Below are 23,279 nucleotides of genomic sequence, written 5' to 3' on the forward strand. Positions count from 1 at the left end.
GATAGTTGGAAGAAAGTGAGGGAGCAAGCCACATGGCTATTTTGGAGAAAGGTTCTAAGCATAGGAAATAGTGAATGCAAAGACTTTGAGGCAGGAGTATGTTCAAGCAACAGCAAGGTGACCAGTGTCGCCAGATGATAGCACTGATCATGAACAATAATAACAGCAAAGCCAATGAGATAGGTACTATTTTTATCTTCATTTTGCAGGTGACTTGCCTAAGGTTACACAGCTACCATGTGGTCGAGTTTAGAGAAGACAACTTGACTACAGGTCTTGCTCTCTTAGTCATTAAAAGGCAGGAGGTGGGAAGGAGTTTCCAGTATTTGTCAAAGGCAGCCAGCTTCTTAGAGAGGGAGGGATCTATGCACATATGTAGAGGAGGGGAGGGGTGCTTTCCCTTTTCTTCTCCTACCAGTTAATCACAGAATATGTTAGTACAACACAGTCAATTTTTATGGATACCCAGATGCAGTAGCCCTGCCTGGACCCAGAGGGAAGAAGCTTCAGAAACAAGAGAAAGAAATAGGAGCCCTGTGGCTGACTACTGAGAGAATGATTATGTTTTCTGCTGCCCCTTCTGGGTTTCGCTCCCTTCTGCGCCTCAGGCGCTGGCCGTGGTGCTGAATGCTGATGTGCTGAATGCAGGGTGAACGCGTCTGGGCGAGGTGATTCTCGCTAGTGCAGCAGTCGGTATAGGGGGTTGTCTGTATGTCTGATGCGGGATATTGATATGGACAGGCGATGAGAGCTGAGAGGAAGAAGGTGTGGCAGAAGTGAGATTGGCTTGCCCATTTCTTATTCTAAAATTGGTTCACTGTGCACTAAACATAATGGTTTCAGTGGTTCAGTCCTGGCGTGATGCTGGTGAGGTCGCTGTGCTGGGACAGCAGCTGGAAGTGCCTATCAGTGGAGTAGTTTCCATTGCTCATAGCAGCAAAGCTGCCTTTTCTGTGATTCCAGGCCATTCACATTTCCACATTTGTGCTTTGATTGTTTTATTTCTCTACGCAGGAATGTTCAAAATCTGTCTTAAATCACTTTTGATTTCATGGAGCTACATTAGCTATCTCTTTTAAAATGCCTGTGTTATATGTGTAGCTTATTTCACAGAATCTAAGAGTTAATCCTATTTTCTTGTCTAATCAACGTTTTCTTGAGATCACGGAAATTATTTTCCATTTCTTTTGTAATTCTCACTGCTGCACAGTTGTGGGTACGGGACAGATTTGCAAATATCTCAGATCCTTTTGGGCCTTGGTGCTTTTCAAAAGCTTCTTGTATCCTCTTCTGGCTCTCTTTTTCATCTGAGTCATGACAATCTTTGTAGGGCTAAAATCTCATTTATTAAGCCGGTTGATTTTTTGAGACATCAAATAGCCATGTACATGTTGAGCATTATAGAGGAGGGATGGTGAAATGTGGCTGAATGATGAGGAGGCAAGGGTGAATGAAATCAAAGGGACAATATTTATGCCCCTTAGCAGGAAGGGCAACTATGTTACATTTTGTGGGTTAATTATAAAAATTATACATTGCTTTGGCGTGTCCCAAACTGCTGCCCCAGACAGCAGCCTGTTGGGTTATTGGTCTTCTGTGGATGCATAGTTTGAGTGCTTGAGTTATTGGTATTTAGCTATATCTTTTTTTGAAGGAGATATTACCTCATTGTTCTAGTTCTTTGGCCTGGATATTTGGGTAGAGTCAGTAAACATGATCCTGCCTTGGGGGAATCCAGGTTCCTACTCTCCTGGAGTCAGACAGAAAGGAACAGAATGAAAGAGGAGCTTTTGATTAAGGATGACCCTTCTTCATCAGCTCTGTCCATGTGGTGACCCAGGTAAATGCTGCCAATACCTTTCTCCATGATCTTTCTTAGGGACTTGGAAGGTGCTTTTGTAACTTGGACAACAGCAACGTATTAAGTAACAGAACTTTTTCTCAGCTCTGGGAGAAACTTGCCGATGTTTGATGACTGTGGGGATATCACAGAACAAGCATTAAACTTTCCAGCATGCCTGGGCCCAATATTAATCATCTGTCAGCCAGGAATCTTGGTGAGCAGGAAGGAGAAAATGAGTTGTGTATGTGTGTGTGTGTGTGTGTGTGTGTGTGTGTGTGTATGGAGGGGTGAGGGATGGAGGGTGGTGAGAGGCTGAAAGATAGCACTCCAGGAGCTAGGCCAAATGGAGAGTACAGGAGGTGAAGGAAGGAATGGTGAGAAGATAGTCAAGTGGAAGGAAAAGCAGATGAATTGGGGAGGAAAGTGAGAGACATTAAAGAAGGTGTATGGAAAAACGAAGTGGGGGCAGAAGATGCAAGATGGATGTGAAAATTATTTGAAAAGAAAGTGGTATTGAAAAGTGCAATGTCATTGCAGTTAGGCACACAGAAGTATTGGAGAGGAGAAGGCATAAAAGAGGGAGAAGAAAAACAAAGATGAGCAAGAAGGACATTGAGATAGATTGAGAACAGACAAGCAGAGAAAGACACACACAAAGAGGAAATGAATATTCTAGGGTCATAAGAAACCAGGGACTAGAGATCTTGTGACATCAACAGAAGGCAGAGACTGCAAGACAAAAGACAACTTAAGCCATTTTCTGGTCTGTGAAGTCACCCACAGCAGCACAATGTGCTGGGAACTGATGTCTGCCTGTGATCATTGTTTACTTAGAAAGCCGGCTGACATGAGATGAAATTAACACAATAGGATGGAAAATTGCTAATAAAACAAAAATCCCTGCTGTTAGATTTTCATAGCCTAATTATTCAGCACGTTACTCACTAATGGCATGAGACATTACCATGCTAATGTGTAGTCTGCATATGTCAGAGGAGGAAGGATGGGAAGGACTCTTACTCTTTGCAAATGGAGAAATTACCTACTCCCAGATGGAGGACAGTTGGGATTAGTGGGATACTGGTGGTCAGGAAAGAGGGGTAGACTTTTCTAGGCCTGGGCAGGAATCAGAGCCCTAGGGTTTGTTCCTCTGTACTAATCAAAGCACCATGGGCCCTTCCAATCCAAGCTGCTCTCGGCATTCACCATGTGTCCCTCCCATTTGAGAATCACATTACTGAGATGAATAAGATTTGAGCACAAATAATAAGAAGCAAAAGCTGTCTCTAAGTGCACTTGACAACTGTGGGAGCCTGACTTTGTTTACACTTTTACTTGGCATCCTCTGATCACTATCTGATTCAAATCTTATGTAGTTAATTTATTCTTGTGGCTTTTATTTAAATCTGTTCTGTTATGTTAAGAGGTATTCTGATTGTCCTTGACAAAGTGAAAAGATCCCAGAGTCAGGGACTGTATATTCTACTTTCTTAGAAGCTCTTTGTTCTGTCCATTTATGCATCCAGAGATACAGACATTCATTCAATACTGGCTGAATGACTATCCCTGGATCATGTGACGGAGTGCAAAGAAAAACAGAAACCATTATTTTCCTCAAGATAAATAATGGGCATGAGGTGGGTATGCAAATTACTAAGGGAGGTGTTCAACCAGGGAGACCTGGAAGAGCATGCACAGGCAAGTTCCATCTTTGTGGAGGACGGCAGCAGGGCTATAGCTCTGGAGGAGCGGTTCTATCGTCTTCAGCCTTAGACAATCCTGGAACCATAACCTGTTTCTAAGATGGGCAGTCTGATGATGGAAGGGCTACCTGAATGTGGGTATGTACGTGCTTGCACATGCTTGTGTGCTTGCTTGATTCTGTCCCCTTACTGTGGTTGGCTCTGGTAGTTGTAGCTCTCCTCTCCTCTTTTTCTCTGGAAACATAAACATCTTTTTTCCAACAAGAAGTCTATTCTATATTGATCCTATGGGACAGAGTTACAGTGATCATGCAATTGGTTCAAGGAGGCCTATGTGACCTGCGATTGATCAACTAGAATCCTCAGCATTCTTCCAGGACTTTGCTGGGACCAGTGGCAGAGGTTTTCTTTCTCTCTCTGTGCTTCTGTCTCTGCCTCTCTCTTCCTGAAAGAGCTAACTTTCTGAAAGTTTGGGATAGATTTAACTACCTGTATTAGTCCATTTTCATACTGCTCTCAAGAAATACCTGAGACTGGATAATTTATAAAGAAAAAGAGGTTTAGTGGACTCGCAGTTTCACATGGCTGGGAAGGCCTCCCAATCATGGTGGAAGGTGAAGGAAGAACAGAAACACGTTTTACATGGCAGCAGGCAAGAGAGCATGTGCAGGGGAACTGCCCTTTATTCAGCATGGGAAAAACCTGCCGGCATGATTCAATTACCTCCCACCGGGTCCCTCCCACGACCCATGGAGATTATGGGAGCTACAATTGAAGATGAGATTTGGGTGGGGACACAGCCAAACCATTTTGCTCCCTAAGCCAATTTTTTAGCATGTGGGAGAAAATTGCCTGAGAATAAAATCAACTCAGAAAAGCAAAAGAGAGAGAGAGAGAGAGAGAGATTGAGATCTAATGATATTGTTCAAATTAATTCCTGAATCTGGACAGGAATTCTTGGTTACACAGACCAGATCATTCTCTTTGTGCTTAAGCTGGTTTGAGTTAAATTTGTCACATGCAAATCAAGTAGTCCTAGTAACACTTTTTCTTCCACTCATCTCAGCTTTAGAATGCTCAAGGTATTCTTGGCCACTGTGAACAGAACAAGACTTTATAATTCTTTACAATGGATGTGTCCTTTGTAGCCTGCCATTGGCCTTTGTGGTGGTAGGTGAAGAGACAGGTCAAGCTCCTTGCTGAGCAACACTCAATGGAGTGAAAGCTGGTATGGAGGTCCTTGATCTTCTAACCTACAAAGGATTTTTGAAGCATACTTTTCCCAATGTTTCTTCTGTTTCTCTTTGGACTTTTTCCCTCTTGTAAATTGATACTGAGGGTATGAAGCCAAGGAAGAACTTCATAAAAGCACTAGGTTTTTCAGGAGGGATTTCAAAGTGAAGAAGCAATTAAGCGGGTGGAGCTTGCTTGAGATGTATCAATGACCCTAGCAGGGATCAGTGGGCTTGGAGAGCCTCTGCCTCTGAGCAGCCAGAATGTTTTTCTGTGTGCTGGCACAAAAGTGTCCTGTGCACAAGTGTCCTGGTGATAACGCTGGACCAGGAGAAGGAACTAGGAAAAAAGGGGTGGTAGTCATTAGGACTAGTGACTAGAATTTGGATTTTTCTTTTTCTGGGCACATGATAAAATTACATTCCCATCACTCTTAAAGCTAGGTGTGGCTGGATGATTTACTCATAATGAAATGTGAGCAGAAGCCATGTGCCTCCTCTGGTACATCATATTTAAGAACCACTGAATGATTTCTCCACTCTTTCATGAAGACTGGTGATATTCAAGATGAGATTTTCATCAACCAGGCTGCCCCTGAATAAGTCTGTACCAGTTTCCTGAATAAGGAAAAAGCAGCCAATTCCAGCATGAACATGAAGTGCGATCAAGAAAGAAACCATTGTTATTTTAAACCATCAAGTTTTTTTTTTTTAAATTAATGAACTTTATTTTTTAGCACAGTTTTAGATTAACAGAAGGGCCAGACACACTGGCTCATGCCTATAATTCCAGTGCTTTGGGAGGCTGAGGTGGGAGGATCCCTTGAGGCCAGGAGATTAAGACCAGTCTGGGCAAAATAGCAAGACCCATCTCTACCCAATATGGAAAGAAAATTAGCTGGGTGTGGTGGCATGTGCCTGTAGCCCTAGGTATTCAGGAGGGTGAGGCAGGATGATTGCTTGAGACCAGGAGTTTTAGTGAGTTATGATCATGCTGCTGCATTTGCACTCTAACATGCATAACAGCGTGGTTTTGTCTTAAAAAAAAAGATTTACAGAAGAATTGAGCAGATAGTTCAGCGTTTCCATGTATCTCCCCTACTGACATATCCCTTATTATTGACATCATACATTAGTATAGTATATTTGTCACAATTAATGACCCAATACTGATATATTATTATTAACTAGAGTTCATAGTTTACATAGAGGTTCACTATTTGCATTGTACAATTCTGTGAGTCCCAACAAATGCATGTCATATACCCATAATTATAGTATACAGAATCCTATTGCTGCTCTAAAAATCTCCTGTGCTTCACCTGCTAATCCCTCCCCTACCCAGAACCCCTGGCAACCACTGACCTTTTTAATGTCTATATAGTATTTCATTTCCCAGAATGTCATATAGTTGGAATCATACAGTATGTATCCCTTTCAGACTGGCTTCACTTAGCAATACACATTTAAATTTCTTTCTTGTCTTTTCATGGATTGGTAGGACTTTCTTCCTGTCACTGAATAATATTCGTTGTATAGAATATGGTTTGCTTATCCATTTACCTATTGAGTTACATCTTGGTTGCTTCCAGTTTTTGGCAATTATGAATAAAGCTGCTATAAACATTCATTTGTAGGTTTTATGTGGGCATAAGTTTTCAAGTCAGTTGGATAAATACCTAGGAGTGCGATTGTTGGATTGTATGGCAATACTATGTTTAAGCCTTGTAAGAAACCACCAGATTATCTTTCAAAGTGGCCACACCATTTTGCATTGCCACTGAATAATATTCTTGCCAATATTTGGCATTGTTAGGGTTTTTTTTTTTGCCATTAGAATAGGTATTTAGTGGTATCTCATTGTTGTTTTAACTTGCGCTTCTCTAATGACATATGATGTTGAGCATGTATTCATATACTTGTTTGTCATCTGTGTATCTTTTTGGTGGGGTATCTGTTCAAGTCTTTTGCCAGCTTTTAAAGTGGGTTGTTTATTTTCTTATTATTGAGTTTTAAGGTTTTTTTTTTTTTTTCCCTTTTGGCTACAAGGCCTTTATCAGACATGTGCTTTGTGAATATATTCTTCCAGTCTTTGGCTCGTTTTTTCATTCTCTTAAAAGTATCTTTTGCAGAGCAGAAGTTTTAAATTTTAATAAAATCTAAGTTGCCAATATTTTTCTTTCATGTATTGCTCTTTTTTTCTTTTTAATCTGAAAACTCATCTCCAAACTCAAAGTCACCTAGATTTTCTTCTACATTATCTTCTAGACGTTTTATAGTTTTACATTCAGGTCTATGATCCTTTTTGAGGTAATATTTTGTGAAAAGTAGAAGGAAGGTCTGTATCTAGATTAATCTTTTCCTAAGGATGTCCGATGTTTTAGTACCATTTATTTAAAAATCTATGGTATCTTTTTTTTTTTTTTTTTTGAGACAGATTCTTAGACTGTTGCCCAGGCTGGGTGCAGTGGTGTGGTGTCAGCTCACTGCAGCCTCTGCCTCCCAGGCTAAAGTGATTCTCTCACATCAGCTCCTGAGTAGCTGGGACTACAGGTGTGTACTACCATGCCTGGCTAATTAAAAAACTGTAGATACACAGTCTTACTATATTGCCCAGGCTGGTCTCAGACTCCTGGGCTCAAGCCACCCTCCTATCTCAGCCTCCCAAAGTGCTGGGATTACAGGTGTGAGCCACCATGCTTTGCCTAAAAATCTACTATTTCCTCATTGAATCTCCTTTGCTCCTTTGTCAAAGATAGGTGGTCTGTCTTGCGTGGGTCTGTTTTGGACTTTTTTATGTTCCACTGATTTATTTGTCTATTCTTCCTCCAATATCATGTTGTCTTGATTACTGTACCTTTATTAGCAGTGTTAAAGTCAGGTAATATCAGCCTTTTGACTTTGTGCTTCTTTTTCAGTATCGTGTTGATTATCTTGTCTTTTGCCTTTCCATATAAACTTTAAATCTTTTTTTGATATTTGCAAAATAACTTGTCAGGATTTTGATCAAGATTACATTCAATCTATAGATCAGTTGGAAATAATTGACATCTTAACAATATTGGGTCTTCCTATCCGTGAACATGGAATACATTTCCATTTATTTAGATATTTGATTTTTTAAATCAGACTTGTTTTCCCTAAATAGATTCTGTATTGATTTTATTTATTAGATTAGAACCTAAGTATTTCAATTTTTTGGTGCTGACATAGATGATGTATTTTTAATTTTATAATCCATTTTTTTCCTTGTGGGTATATAGGAAAGCAATTAAATTTTTTTGTATTAACCTTGTATCCTGCAGTCTTGCTATAATTGCTTGTTCATTTCAAGACTTTTTTTGTTTTTGTTTTTTGTTTTTTGGTCAGTTCTTTGGGATTTTCAACATGGACAATCATCACATTTGCAAACAAAGACAGTTTTATTTCTTCCTTCCTTATCTGTTTAATTTTTTAATTCTTATCTTATCGTCTTAGCTAGGACTTCTAGTATGATGCTGAATAGGGTGGTGAGAGGAGAATTCCTTTCCTTGTTTCTGATTTTCAGGGGAAACAATCTAGTTTCATCATTAAATATAATACTAGCTGTAGGGGTTGGCAAGCTTTCTTCCCCCCCCCCCCCATTTCACTGATTTTTTATTAGAGCAAGTGTATGTTCTGTAATGTATTTCACGCACAAGCATGAAAGATGAGGTCTGTCTCTCTCTCTCTCTCTACATGGACTGCTCCCGGGGTCTGGTCACAATATGCCACCACAGTGGGGGCAAATCACCTTCCTTTTGGGCAGGTGGCATTTGCTTCTCTAGCTGCTTAACCTCTCGTTTCCAGCTTTCCCTCTGCAGTTTCTTCCACTGTTTTCTCTTGGCAAAGTAATCAGGATACACTGCCTTCTCAGAAGGATGCCAGTCTCCTAAGCACCATTCTGGTACCTTGTAGCACTCATATGTCACATAGGAGGCACCCCTAGGAGAGTCAGGGAAGGTGTATGGCTGTGGATGCTGAAAATAACAGAATTCTTCCTCAGCCTTCTTCAGCAGCTGGGTGGCCTTCATCATATCCTTTTCATTCTTATGTTCTTCAAACCAGGCTCTCATCAGATAAGCAAAGTATTGGTATTTGTCGCTTTGGATGCACCACAACTCGAGGTGGTGCAGCGCCCGCTTCTTTTTTTAAATTTTTTAAAATTATACTGTATGTTCTAGGGTACATGTGCACAATGTGCAGGTTTGTTACATATATATACATGTGCCATGTTGGTGTGCTGCACCCATTAACTTGTCAATTAAATTAGGTGTATTTCCTAATGCTATCCCTCCTGCCTCCTCCCACCCTACAACAGGCCCTGGTGTGTGATGTTCCCCTTCCTGTGTCCAAGTGTTCTCATTGTTCAATTCCCACCTATGAGTGAGAACATGCAGTGTTTGGTTTTCTATTCTTGCAATAGTTTGCTGAGAATGATGGTTTCCAGCTGCATCCATGTCCCTACAAAGGACATGAACTCATCCTTTTTTATGGCTGCATAGTATTCCACAGTGTATATGTGCCACATTTTCTTAATCCAGTCTGTCATTGATGGACATTTGGGTTTGTTCCAAGTCTTTGCTATTGTGAACAGTGCCACAATAAACATACATGTGCATGTGTCTTTATAGCAGCATGATTTATAATCCTTTGGGTATATACCCAGTAATGAGATGGCTGGGTCAAATGGTATTTCTAGTTCTAGATCCTTGAGGAATCTCCACACTGTCTTCCACAATGGTTGAACTAGTTTACAGTCCCACCAACAGTGTAAAAGTGTTCCTATTTCTTCACATCCTCTCCAGCACCTGTTGTTTCCTGACTTTTTAATGATCTCCATTCTAACTGGTGTGAAATGGTATCTCATTGTGGTTTTGACTTGCATTTCTCTGACAGCCAGTGATGATGAGCATTTTTTTCCTGTGTCTGTTGGCTGCATAAATGTCTTCTTTTGGGAAGTGTCTGTTCATATCCTTTGCCCACTTTCTGATGGGGTTGTTTGTTTTTTTTCTTGTAAATTTGTTTGAGTTCTTTGTAGGTTCTGGATATTAGCCCTTTGTCAGATGAGTAGATTATAAAAATTTTATCCCATTCTGTAGGTTGCCTGTTCACTGTGATGGTAGTTTCTTTTGCTGTGCAGAAGCTCTTTAGTTTAATTAGATACCATTTGTCAGTTCTGGCTTTTGTTGTCATTGCTTTTGGTGTTTTAGACATGAATTCCTTGCCCATGCCTATGTTCTGAATGGTATTACCTAGGTTTTCTTCTAGGGTTTTTATGGTTTTAGGTCTAACATTTAAGTCTCTAATCCATCTTGAATTAATTTTTGTATAAGGTGTAAGGAAGGGATCCAGTTTCAGCTTTCTACTTATGGCTAGCCAGTTTTCCCAGCACCATTTACTAAACACAGAATTCTTGTTTTGTCAGGTTTGTCAAAGATCAGGTGGTTGTAGATGTGTGGTATTATTTCTGAGGGCTCTGTTCTGTTCCACTGGTGTATATCTCTGTTTTGGTGCCAGTTCCATGCTGTTTTGGTTACTGTAGCCTTGTAGTATAGTTTGAAGTCAGGTAGTGTGATGCCTCCAGCTTTGTTCTTTTGGCTTGTCATTGTCTTGGCGATGTGGGCTCTTTTTTGGTTCCATATGAACTTTAAAGTAGTTTTTTCGAATTCTGTGAAGAAAGTCTTTGGTAGCTTAATGGGGATGGCCTTGAATCTATAAGTTACCTTGGGCAGTTTGGCCATTTTCATGATATTGATTCTTCCTATCCATGAGCATGGAATGTTCTTCCATTTGTTTGTGTCCTCTTTTATTTCATTGAGCAGTGGTTTTTAGTCCTCCTTGAAGAGGTCCTTCACATCCCTTATAAGTTTGATTCCTAGATATTTTATTCTATTTGAAGCAATTGTAAATGGGAGTTCACTCATGATTTGGCTCTCTGTTTGTCTGTTATTGGTGTACAAGAATGCTTGTGATTTTTGCACATTGATTTTGTATCCTGAGACTTTGCTGAAGTTGCTTATCAGCTTAAGGAGATTTTGGGCTGAGACGATGGGGTTTTCTAAATATACAATCATGTCATCTGCAAACAGGGACAATTTGACTTCCTCTTTTCCTAATTGAATAGCTTTTATTTCTCTCTCTTGCCTGATTGCCCTGGCCAGAACTTCCAACACTATGTTGAATAGGAGTGGTGAGAGAGGGCATCCCTGTCTTGTACCAGGTTTCAAAGGGAATGCTTCCAGTTTTTGCCCATTCAGTATGATATTGGCAGTGCCCCCTTTTAAAGCCTCAACACTTTCTGCTGATGGGTCAGGTAGGCCACCGGTGCAGGGGACGTCACGATTGTGCTGACCTTCAGTGGCCTCGGGGATAGCCGGGCGACTTTCTTTATTAAGGTAAGGAAGTTTCCTTCTACTCCAAGTCCACTGATTTTTTTTCCTTAAATAATGAATGGGTGTTTGACTTTGTCAAATGTTTTTTCTGCATCTATTGATATGATTGTATATTTTTCTTCTTTAGCCTGTTGAGGTAATGGATTACATGAAGTGATTTTTGTTTATTTATTTATTTTTTGAGACTGAGTCTCACTGGGTCGCCCAGGCTGGAGTGCAGTGGCGCAATCTCGGCTCACAGCAACCTCCACCCCCAAGGTTCAAGCGATTCTCCTGCCTTAGCCTCCCAAATAGCTGGGATTAAAGGCACACACCACCACACCTGGCTAATTTTTGTATTTTAGTAGAGATGAAGTTTCACCATGTTGGCCAGGCTGGTCTTGAACTCTTGACCTCAAGCAATCTGCCTGCCTCAGCCTCCCAACGTGCTGGGATTATAGGCATGACCTACCACGCCCGGCCTGAAGTAATTTTGAATGTTGAGCCAGCCTTGCATACCTGGAATAAATCTCATTTGTCATGGTGTATAATTCTTTTTCTACATTGTTGGATTTGATTTGCCAATATTTGGTTGAGAATTTTTACATCAGTGTTCATGAAAAATATTGGCCTCTAATTTTTCTTTCTTTTAACGTCTTTCTCTGGTTTGTTTTGGTATTAGGACAATGCTGACCTCATAGAAAGAGTTAGAAAATGTTCCGTGTGCTTCTATTTTCTGAAAGAGATCATAGAGAATTGGTATAATTTCTCCCTTAAATGTTTGATAGAATTCACTAGTAAAACCATCTGGACTTGGTATTTTCTGTTTTTGGAAGGTTATTAATTATTGAGTCAGTTTCTTCAATAGATATAGGTTATTCATATTCTGTTTCTTCCTGTGTATCAGTAATTTATACCCATCAAGGGATTGGTCTATTTCATATATTTTATCAAATTTGTAGACGTAGAATTGTTTATATTCCTTTATTATACCTTTAATGTTCATGGGATCAGTAGAAATAGCTCCTCTTTAATTTCTAATATTAGTAATTTGCAGTTTAACTAGAGGTGTACCAATTTTACTCATCATTTGAAAATAATTAGCATTTGATTATGCTCTTATGTTTTTAAACTAGCCTTTATTATGCTTTTAATGATCACGAGATCAGTAGAAGTAGCTCCTCTTTTATTTCCAATACTAGTAGTTTGTAACTTGACTAGAGGCTTATCAATTTTACTGATCTTGTGAAAAAACTAGCTTTTGATTTTTTTGATTTTTCTCTATTGATTTCTCGTTTCGACTTCCATTGATTTCTGCTCTAATTTTATTATTTTGTATTATGCTTCTTTGGGTTTACATTTCTATTTCCTCCTTAGTTTCCTAAGGTAGAAGCTTAAATGATTGATTTTAGATATTTTTTCTTTTTTAATGTGTGCATTCAATGTTAGAAAATTTCTTCAAAACCCCACTTTTGCTGCATACCACAAATTTTGATCAGTTGTATTTTCATTTTTATTTAGTTCAAAATATTTAAACATTTATTTGGAAAAATCCAGTCAACCTGGGATGCACAAGGGCTATGAGCAAGAGAGAAGCCATATGGTTTTAAACCACTAGGGATTTTTTTTTTAAATTGTAGAAAACTTTGCCTATCCTGCTGGTAAATGAGGACAAAGGATTTTGTAAGCATAGCAGTCACAGTGTGTAGTTTCAGGCAACATAAACCAAATCTGGTTGATTTAAGCACATACAAAAAAGAATTTATTAAAATGAATATTGGTAGTTCAGAATATCTTCAGGAAGCCTAGAGTATCTGGATTGTAGGCTATACACCTGGAAGCAATGTTTCTAATCATGCAACAAAACTAAAGGAGTGAAGACACCATTGTTGCTGCAGCCCAACACTGATGCTGCGATTGCCTTGCAGACACCACCGACACTGGATGCTGCCCTGGGAACCTGGGAGTAGCTGCTGCCACACATCAACACAGTGAATTCTCTCAGCTCCTGCCTCTTCACAGTTCTTGCTTCCAATATAATGTCTGGGAAGGTGCATATAGGTTAGTTCAACAGAATGAAAACATCTGCTATAGTAAGCAACAAAGTGATATAACTGAAAGAGCTCTAGACTGCAAGATGACCTGGGATGCAGTCCAGACGCTCAGCATGGTGAGCCTGAGCAAACCTCTTTGCCTTTGAGAGCTTGTAGGGTGGCATGAGGATGAAAGAAGATCAGTGGTTTGAGGGCAGTAAAATTTTCTATCAATATATGTTATTATGTGTTTGCATGACCAGGTGTGGTCAGCACAGTACCCAGCAACTAACCCGCCACTAGGCACAGACTGGGCACTCAATATTTAGAGCAAATAAAAGGTCTAAGCTTGTTCAGGTTAAAGATCTTGACCTCTCAAGATCTATCTTCCCTGCTAGAATGTAAGGACTTTTCTAGGGATTTTTTTTTTTTTTCTTTTAGACAGGTTTTGCTCTTGTTGCCCAGGCTGGAGGGCAGTGGTGCGATTTCGGCTTACTGCAACCTCCACCTCCCAGGTTCAAGTGATTCTCCTGCCTCAGCCTTCCCAAGTAGCTGGGATTATAAGCATGCACCACCAAGCCCGACTGATTTTGTATTTTTTTAAGTAGAGATGGAATTTCTCCGTGTGGGTTAGGCTGGTCTCGAACTCCCAACCTCAGGTGATCCGCCCATCTTGGCCTCCCAAAGTGCTGGGATTACAGGCATGAGCCACCGCACCCAGCCTTTTTCTAGGGATTTTTATCTGCTTTCTTCAATACCATGGCTCCAGCTGTAAGAGCAGGGCCTAGAAGAGTGGGTCCTCAATAAATATTTGTTGAATGAGTGAATGAGTGAGGTAAATGAATGAATATCTATTCTGTCATCTGAGACCAAAATATTCCTAGCTCAGACCCTTATTTCTAAGTTCTTCTAGGAATGTTCTTCCTGACTTAGTTCTGCCCTTCTTCAGCTGCTGTAAAGGGGCTTCAAAAAAGTGTCCAATTGTCCAAGCAGCAAACTTCTGTCATTGTTTCTCTGTCACTGTCTTATGATAAGGGCCTGCTTGGTGCTTTGAAAGGAAATTGGCCCCAGTCTCTAAATATTCTTTATAGCCCAATGATGTCTTTGCTTTTTTAGCTGTACTTTTCTCTTTCCAGTCTGGATTATGATTTTCCCTTGCTCAGCTGGCCCCTAGCATAACTAGTCTAACTGTATCACTATCTACCTCTTACTGGCAGTGATCAGCCCATAAAAGGACTGCCATTTGACTTATCCTAGTGTCATATCCAAATTCAGATCCTGACCACAGAAAACACAAGATAAGGGCTATTGGTCCTAGAAAGGACTTTGGAAGTCATCCAAGCTTGCTTCTTTTCAGGGAGCCTCTGCATTTGCTGTTTCCTCTGCCAGGACAGCATCTCCCCTTGATCTTTTGATGGCTATCTCCTTCTTGTCATTGGAGACCTCAGTATAAAATTCACCCCCTCCCACAGGTCTTCCCTGGGTGCTCCATCTGAAGTAGCTACCCAGGACCTCTCCATCATAAGACTACATTTTAATTATCTGTCTATTGCTTACCACGATTTCACACACATTCATTCATTTATTCATCATGCAAGCAGATTAACAGCTCCTGGACACATATTGGGAGCTCAATAACATTTTTTGAATGAATAAATCCAGTTCAGGTCCCTGGGAAACTCAAGCCCAGAGAAATAAAGTGACTTTAAGAAGGTCACACAGCTCCTTAGTGGAACAGCATTGACTGGAACCCATGGTCCTTGACTCTTGTCCCGTGCTTTTCCCACCATGCCAGTTTTCATAGATAAAGATAAAAAGAAGGAACATCTCTTGGGCCCCCAGTAGGTATCAGTTTCTGTGGTGGTTGCTCTATACATGTTAGTCAAATTAGCCTTATCATGACCCTATAATGTAGGTAGAGTTCAGATTTTTATAAATAAGGATAGAGAGTCTTTGTGATGCTAAGTAATTTGCCAGGTATCCCACTGCTATAGAGTGAGAGCTGGGATCTGACCCTAGCTTGGTCCGACTTTCAAGTTTTTTGGACTGCTTCAGCTGCGTGACACCTCCAGGTAACATTTGTGCTTTATTAGCATTTCTGTACAGTAAATCTAAGCAGTGAGTAATAGGGAAATTTCAGGCACAATGGAAGGTTGACAGAAGGCATGGGGTAGGGAGGCTACACAGGTTTCCTGTTGCCCTTCAAATCACACTGTAGAAGTGACATCTGTCTCTTTGTCTCACAAGTGAGGCTTACTGCTCTAGAGTCCTGGGATGTCACACTGTGTGAGTAGCCTCGGAAGGTGTGTGACGCGAATAGCAGCTCTGCCTGGCTCCATTCAGTTTTCTCCTTGGGAGGACAAAGAAAATTGGGATGTGTGTAATTTATGCCCAAATGGCTAGAAAAGAAAACATCTCATCAATGATTTATATATTTGCAAATGTAAAATAAAACTTGTAGACCAAATGCTAACAGAGCCCATGCAGCCCTTGGTTTCTTCCACCTCTGTTTACAGCCTGAATCCCACATTTTTTTCTGGTTCCACCCATTCCTTTTTCCTCTTGAGCTCATGTTGCATCTACTTGGCTGATTCCTAACCTTGGGCAAACTTAATTGTCCCTTTCCCCTGCTCTTTCTCTAGGTTGCAGAATAGTTTTGGAGTAACCACATAGTTCTCATCAATCTATGTTCTCCTGCTTCACCTGGGCCTTTGATGCCACTTAGTGGAGCTTTCGCTCTACTCTGGTTGCTGGCCTCTTCCTGTCCTCACTGTTGTAGGTAAAGCCATTCGTGATGCATTCAAAGATTTAAAGATGCTGGTCCAAGTGCAGACACCTGGTTTGACAGCATAGAGGGAGCTCCAGGACTCAGGGAAAGGTGTTCTCAGCACCTATAACACCTATAACAGTTTCTCAGGTAGTGGCAAAGAAAAGAAAGGTAAGAAGATTCTGGTAGTTCCCTGAGCTTTTATTATAAAAATCCAAAAACGGCCTCATGGGCTATTTACCAAACTCTAGTAAAAGATTTAAAGGTCATTGTATTAGAGACTGTGGTCTTCCTTCCCTTGCTTGATATCTCACTTTCCTTCTTTCTTTCCACAAAAATTGTACAACTACTCTGTACCAAGCACCATTCTAGGTTCTGGAAAAGACAGGCTAAAATCTCTGATATCCTGAAACTTTCATGTAGTAATTGACTATCATCATGTACTTTCTAAGGTGAAGCATCCTGAGTTCCTTGCATCCCAGGCACCCATTTGTTGGCTTCTCCTCCACTCATTAAGCTTAGTTACATTCTTGGGCTGAAATAACCTCTTGGAGCTCACATCTAGTTCACTAGATTTCTTTTTTTCAGAGACAGTGAAGAATAAAGGCAAAAGCAATAAGGATGCAAAGAGAAGATACACCTGTTCAAGACAGAAACCCTCAAAGCAGCTCTTGTAGCAAACCAAACATTAAAAGTAATTTTGGTTGAGCTGAGATCTCCCTGAACTCAAAAGCACAGGTGTAGGGAGATGAGAGGAAAGAATTATCTTGGAGATACAGTAATAAGCTAATACAGCGTGCATGACAACTTAGGGACTGAGAATTCATAAATATATTCATGTTTTCTTCCCAGTCAAATTGATTAAATACCCAAGCACAAAGTTAGACTGAAAGAGAGATTGAAACAGCAAGAGAGAGAAAGGAAAAGCGAGCTACAGAAGTTCTGGTAAAACATATCAACTCTGGACAAAGACTACTTCATCAAATGCATAAACAGCCACTGCCTGATACATTAGAATCTGGAAGTATCATAAATTAACTGCCAAGAAACTTTGCGAAAGGTCATATTTAACATTAATCAAGCTCTGGTAGTGGATATTTCCATGGTTAGAGGAGAGAGGAAAAGAAAGACTACTTTCTCTGCATTGCATTTTCAAAATCACTTTCTAACTTTTCAGCAAGAGAAGAAAAAACCAATTTCTAGCTGACTTAGGGACAGAGATTTAATTATCTCATCACCTGGGCACCCCTCAAATGTGAGTATTGAGGCATATGAATGGGAGGGGGCATGGCTGTCCATTTTCTGATTAAGTCCTTTTGACTGCTTTCAGTCACAAGGTAGTCTTATTTTGAAAAGTGCCCATACATAGGTAAAGGGATGCCTGTGGAAGCCATAGAGTAAATGAGCAGCTTAGGAGCAGGGACACAGTCAACAGAAAGTTGAAGGTGAAAGAAAATGAACAATTGTCCTGGTGGCAGCCAGTTTGGGACAGAGCCCACTTTCTTTTAGGCTATGGTCTCTTGAGCCAGGATCTAAGATGCTGGGTCATTTAGTAGGACCATAGGAGATACTGGACTGGCCATTCCTGGGTCTTAGCATCCCCTTCCTCTGAATGGGTGTGACAACAATTACCTAGAGAGTGGATAGCTAATGTGTTTACTCATCTGGGTGAGAAAGCAGTACCATAAATCCAGATCATTAATTTTCTGTGTCTTCTCTAAGATGGCCATTTTCTTGATCTGACTTTATATGGATGCTCTTTTTTTTATTGCTGGTTACTTCAGATACTTATCTATTCCTTTTTTGTCAATTGCCTTCTTTGACTGGAGATTCTAATTTGTCCCAAAACTGAGCTACGCTTATGTGTGCACTTATTCAATAGATACTTAAGAATTTGCTTCGTGCGTCAGGCTCTTATTTACATGCTGAGGGTACAGCTGTAAACCAAACAGACAGAACTTTCTTCCCTCATAATATAGAAATAAATAGGCATAAGAAACACATTACACAGCAATATGACAAACATAAATAAATGAAGTGCATGGAAAGTTAGGAGGTGATGAGTGCTATGGGAAGTGAGAGGAGAGTTTGGGAGTGCCTAGGGAATTATGGTTTTAAAGAGTGGTCAGTGCAACCTCATTGAGAAGGTGACATTTGGCCAGGTGCAGTGGCTCTCACCTGTAATCCCAGCACTTTGGGAGGCCAAGGCATGTGGATCACCTGAGGTCAGGAGTTCAAGACCAGCCTGGCCAACATGGTACAACCTCGTCTCTACAAAAATACAAAAATTAGCTGGGCATGATGGCAGATGCTTGTAATCCCAGCTACTTGGGAGGCTGAGGTGGGAGAATCGCTTGAACCTGGGAGGTGGAGGTTGTAGTGAGCTGAGATCACACGAAGCCTGGGAAACAGAGCAAGACTCCATCTCAAAAAAAAAAAAAAAAAAAAAAAAAAAAGAAGATGACCTTTAAACAAAGCCTTACAGGAGGTGAACGAGGAACCATTCAGATGCCAAGGGACAGAGCATTCCAGGCAAGAGAATAGCAAGTGCTAAGGCCCTGGGAGCGTGGAGTGTCCTGGTGTGTTTGAGAAACAGCAAGGAGGCTGTGGTGTCAGGAGCAGAGTAAAGGGGAGAAGCTAAAGAGGTGCCTAGGGGAGATTTTCTATGGCCTGGCAGGTCAGCACAAGAACTCTGGCTCTTACTGTGAGAGAAACAGAGTACCTTTGGAGGGTTTGGGGCAGAAGAGGCAAAATTTTCCTTACAAAATGACTCACAAAGGTGTTTGCTCTGTGTTATTCAGATTGGCTCTAATTAAAGGGAAGAAAAAAGAACTCATCCTCTAAACTTATAGGCACCAAGGGAAGCTGTGGGCAAGGTAGGGCTCTCCTCCAGCAGTCCCTCCTTTGCACTTTTGCTTTTGCACAAAGTCCTTGTCAGTGAGTGGCATGGGCCAAAGCATGGGCCAGGTGCTGTGGGGCAGTAAGACACTGATCCTGGACCAGGCTGGGACACTGGGCAGCCACAAGCTTAAATGGGAAACACTCAGAGACTCCTCCAGAGGTCCTGGGTGGGAGGCAGATGTGAAGGGTGACACCCCATTATCTCAGAGAGTGTGGCTGAAAGGCTAAGATTGTTCATTGCTGTTACAGTATTCATTCTCCCCTTCTTTGTAAATAATTCCCTGGCTTTATCAGGCATTGTCCAACTTTCCTTGCATCCAGGGCTTCCAGTTAGAAGCAAACGCCACAGAATGGGGCTTCCAGGAAATCTTTTTAAAGGGGGCTAACTATAACTATACTCAAAGGAATGCCCCATCGCCCCTTTCCACTCCATTTCCTCCCGATGGCTGGAGCCACAGCAACTATCTTGCGACCTTGAGGATAAAAACAAAGAGCTCAGGTTGGTAGAAAAATAGAGAAGTCTGGATTCACGGTGCTTCCTTACCAATCCTCTACTACTTACCTTTGGTTTTACTTTATGTGGGGGGTGAAAGGTGCTAAGATGAAAATGGAGTCATTAATATCAAGAAAAATCTAACAAATAGAGCCAGAGAGGCTATGTAGAGAGGTTTCTCATGCTTATACGCCTGGTAACAAAAGCTATCACAGAAGACTGTAAAAACCACAACCTTGTGCAAAGGGCATTGCAACTTTACACAAAAAATCCTTCTGCAAGGACATCTACCCAGCAACTGCCTGTTTAACCTCGGACTGGCATCATCCTTGTCATTGGTCTTTGTATCCAGGGATAATTATTTCAAAACAGTTATGCAATTCTCCTCATTTTCTCCTTTAAAACCCTTTGTCTTCCCTGAATATACACATAGTTTACTATGGCATATGTATTTCCATTACAATGCTTATTCCCAAATAAACACCTTTTCTTTTAGAGAACTTCTCTTTGTTATTTAGATTGACAAGAGAATACAACCCTAATTTCTCTAAGCCACTGGTATTAGTAGATGAATGAAATTCCTAAATGATAAAGAAAGTGACTTCACTTTGAAGGTCTTTTTGATCACTGGAAAGTGAACACTGCTCTAGGAGTTGAAAGAACTGAATTTGAGTTCTGCCTCGGATAAGAATTCTCTGGATGACTTTGGCCAAATTACGTAATTATAATGATAACGTTTACCACAAATTGTTCAATTCCTACGCTAAGTGCTTTATTTACTTCCTTATCTCATGTGAACCTTACAAAACATACGAGGGAAGTTTTCTCATATACATTTTACAAATGAGAAAATGGAGACTTATGGAGATCAAATTCCAGGTTATAGAGCAAGCAAGTTGTAGAGCTGGGGTTACAACCAAGTTCAAACTGGCTCCAAAGCCCTCAGTCTTATTAACTACTATGGAATAGACTCTTATTTTCTCTGAAGCTCAGTTTTCTCCTCTGTACAATGTTCAAGAGGACTGGATAGTGTTTGAACTCCCCTTGCAGCTCTGAAAACTCTGGAATGCCTAGCCTTTTTAATACAGTCTTGCCTGTCCGATCTTGATCTTGATCCCCCATACTTCTGCCTGTTCCCGAAATTTCCAAGTGGTAGCCTTTTCAAAGATGCTGTAACCAGAACCCACATCTCTCCCTTGATCTTGAGAAGAGCTGCCAGAGGAGGCAGCCCCAGCCAGGGAGCACAGTGGGTGTTCAGAAATGTTCTGTGGGTGCCACGGGCCCAGCCCTCTCCTGTTGGCTGGAGAACCTTCTGTCAACCCTGGAGCTGCCACCTTCTGTCAGCCCCGGAGCTGCCTTTCCTCACCTCGCCAAGGGAGGCCGCGTCTCTGCACAATCTGTCTGTTCTGATGATCAAGGAGGGTCTTGGTGGAGCAGCGGCGCATGCCCTCCCAGGTGATAAAACTTCCCCGGGCACTCGGGAGAGGTGGGCTGCCGGTGAAACGTGAAGAACAAGCACTGTGCTGTGTAAATACATTTACGGGATGGAACTGTTTCTTGGCCCTCTGGGGCCCATTTCCTGAGCTGTGTGGCAGGAGCTGTCTTCCTCGGAACGATTGACAGGGCCAGTGGGAAAAGCTAAATAGATCTTGATTTCTTTCCTTGTGTTGGCACATTTACCTAATGAGCAGAAGGAACAGGCCTGGAGAGGCTCTGAGACCGGGGACCACAGGTGGCTTCAGAGTGAAAAACTCCTGCTCTTGCCGTGCAGAAATATCCAGCTCTCTCTGCCTCTCCACATTCCAGTTCTCCGTGGTCCAGGACAAGCAGGGCCCTCATTTCCCTTCATGGGGGCAGACAGGAAACTCCCTTTGGGACTTGCCTGGGTTGGGGTGATGTTGTTTGGCTGTTGTATGAGGAAGACCTCTCCCATCTCAGCATTCTGTCGCCCCAGCTCGACGGGGGCTGAGGGTGTGGTGAAGTTGATGGGTATGGGATGGTGGCGCTGACAGAGGCACCCATGTTGGCACCTCCACGTGATTAGTGCACCACCTGCCCTTCTGATGAAAATAGTGGCATTCAGGAGCTTTTTATATGTGCAGCTCGGCCATGTAGGCCACAAAGGGAGAACGCAGCCCCTCAGCAGTCGAGGAGCACCGTATTAGTCCATTCGGGCTGCTGCAACAGAACATCACGAACTGGGTCACTTAGGAAGAACAGACATTTGTAACATTTTTCATAGTTCTGGAGGCTGGAAGTCTGAGATCAGGGTGCCAGCAGGGCAGGGTTCTGGTGAGGGCCCTCTTCTGGGCAGATTGCCAGCTTCTTTTATTGTATCCTCCCCAGGAGAGAGTGGGGAGCTGAGGCTCTCTTGTGACTCCAAGGGCACCAAACTCATGACCTCTTCTAATCCTAATCACCTCCCAAAGGCTCCTGCTCCTAATAGCATCACGTCAAGGGGATGGGTAGGGTTTCCACATATGAACTTTGCAGGGGCACAAACATTCAGTCCCTAGTAGGCATTCAGCCAGGCCAGAATATTGAAATATGTCAGATTCAGTAACTGTGTCTGGGAGATGGAAAACAGCTCTTTAGTTCAGCCTAGAGAAGGCTCGAGGAGTCAGGGTCTGGTTCTCCTAATAGCCAATGATGGCTGAGTGTAAGAGTCTCTGTGTTTCATTCCTTCCTCCATCAGAACCAAGATGGTGTTTGGTTTCACTGTTGCCCAGTGATTGGTCTGGAGTCCTTTCTCATGGGTAGGTCTGTGACTTCCAATTCTTTGGCATATCTCTTTTCAGGGTGGGCTCTTGATTAAGGGCTTGCTGATATGGGAGAATGTAGCTCTCAGCAAATCTACATGAACAGCTGGGAGGAAACCGCTGCTTGGCAGGAGGGGCCATGGTTTTGTTCTTCTCTTTTGAGAAGAGCAGCCCTGCCATTCCTCTGTTCAGTAAAATGGGGAGGAAGAATTCCTGGCATGAAGACACATCAGTCTGCAGACCCCTGACCTCCAAGAAGTAGCAGAGACTCCAGCTTCTGAGTGAATTGGAGAGATCCCTGGAGATGAGTTTGAGATGCACTCGTCTCTGCCAGCCTCTCTGGGCAGGAGGTGTCTGATTCCCTGGTTAGTCTCCACCTTGAATTTCTACAGTTCTTCAGTTTGATCTCTAGGGGAAAGAAGCCAGACAGCTGGACTTTCCTGAGCTAGAATGTCTATTGCCGAGGCTTCAGCATCTTCATTCACAACTTTTCAAGGGCTTGTCCTTTTGACCACTCAGCTTCCCATCCCTCTCTCAGCCCCAAGAACAGCTGCTGTGCAAAGCTGCAGGGTTGTCATTCCCGGGGAGATTCTTTTCTATTAGCTGGTGCTGAAGAAACTTGGAAATGGATGAGTTTTCCCCCAAACTCCAGGTCCAGCTTGGATTTCTTCTAGCTTAGAGATTCAAATACGTGAGGGTTTATAACTGGGAACTTTGTGTCTGAGGAGGACAACTGTGAGAATGTGGAGGCTGTCCAGGGAGCAAGTCAGCGTGAACCCAGGACAGAGGGAACAAGCTTCTAACACTGACAACAAATGAGGCAAGTCCTTCTGCCTACCCAACTTTAAGGCAGCCACAGCAGCACCTTGCAAGCCTCTGCTATAAAACAGTCTGGATGTGAGGCCCTGCCCAGTGCATGCTTCAGAACGAATGCACAGAGATAAGACAGCACTAGAATTGGATTCCCACCCAGGGTTTTCATTGAATAAGAGCAAGAAGGGATCTCAATGCTTATCTGTTTTCAATAGCCTTATTTTACAGAAAAGAAAACAGAGTCCCAGGGGAAATAAGAAAAACATAGCGAATGACTTTATATTGCTTACTTTGTGCCCGTTTCTGTTCTAAGCACTTCCTCATTTCATCCTCACAAAAGCCT

The 23,279-nt window shown here is 41.9% G+C and overlaps 1 protein-coding gene and 1 long non-coding RNA gene across 2 annotated transcripts in view; one reads left to right on the forward strand and one right to left on the reverse strand.

The window, feature by feature from the left end:
• The window catches only part of LOC144339945 (uncharacterized), a 246,687-nt gene that overhangs the window by 87,964 nt on the left and 135,444 nt on the right, over positions 1 to 23,279 (forward strand). The window lies entirely within an intron of this gene.
• Positions 8,492 to 8,872, reverse strand: LOC114677133 (NADH dehydrogenase [ubiquinone] 1 beta subcomplex subunit 9). The gene has a single exon (XM_077997885.1). The coding sequence runs from the start codon at positions 8,870 to 8,872 to the stop codon at positions 8,492 to 8,494; it is 381 nt and encodes a 126-aa protein (XP_077854011.1).

This window comes from Macaca mulatta, chromosome 3 (genome assembly GCF_049350105.2).
Source record: "Macaca mulatta isolate MMU2019108-1 chromosome 3, T2T-MMU8v2.0, whole genome shotgun sequence".
In the NCBI taxonomy this organism is placed as follows: domain Eukaryota; kingdom Metazoa; phylum Chordata; class Mammalia; order Primates; family Cercopithecidae; genus Macaca; species Macaca mulatta.

Bases quoted from the DNA above. Each gene is read 5' to 3' on its own strand.
- LOC114677133 (XM_077997885.1), bottom strand. From the start codon at position 8,872: ATGAGAGCCTGGTTTGAAGAACATAAGAATGAAAAGGATATGATGAAG.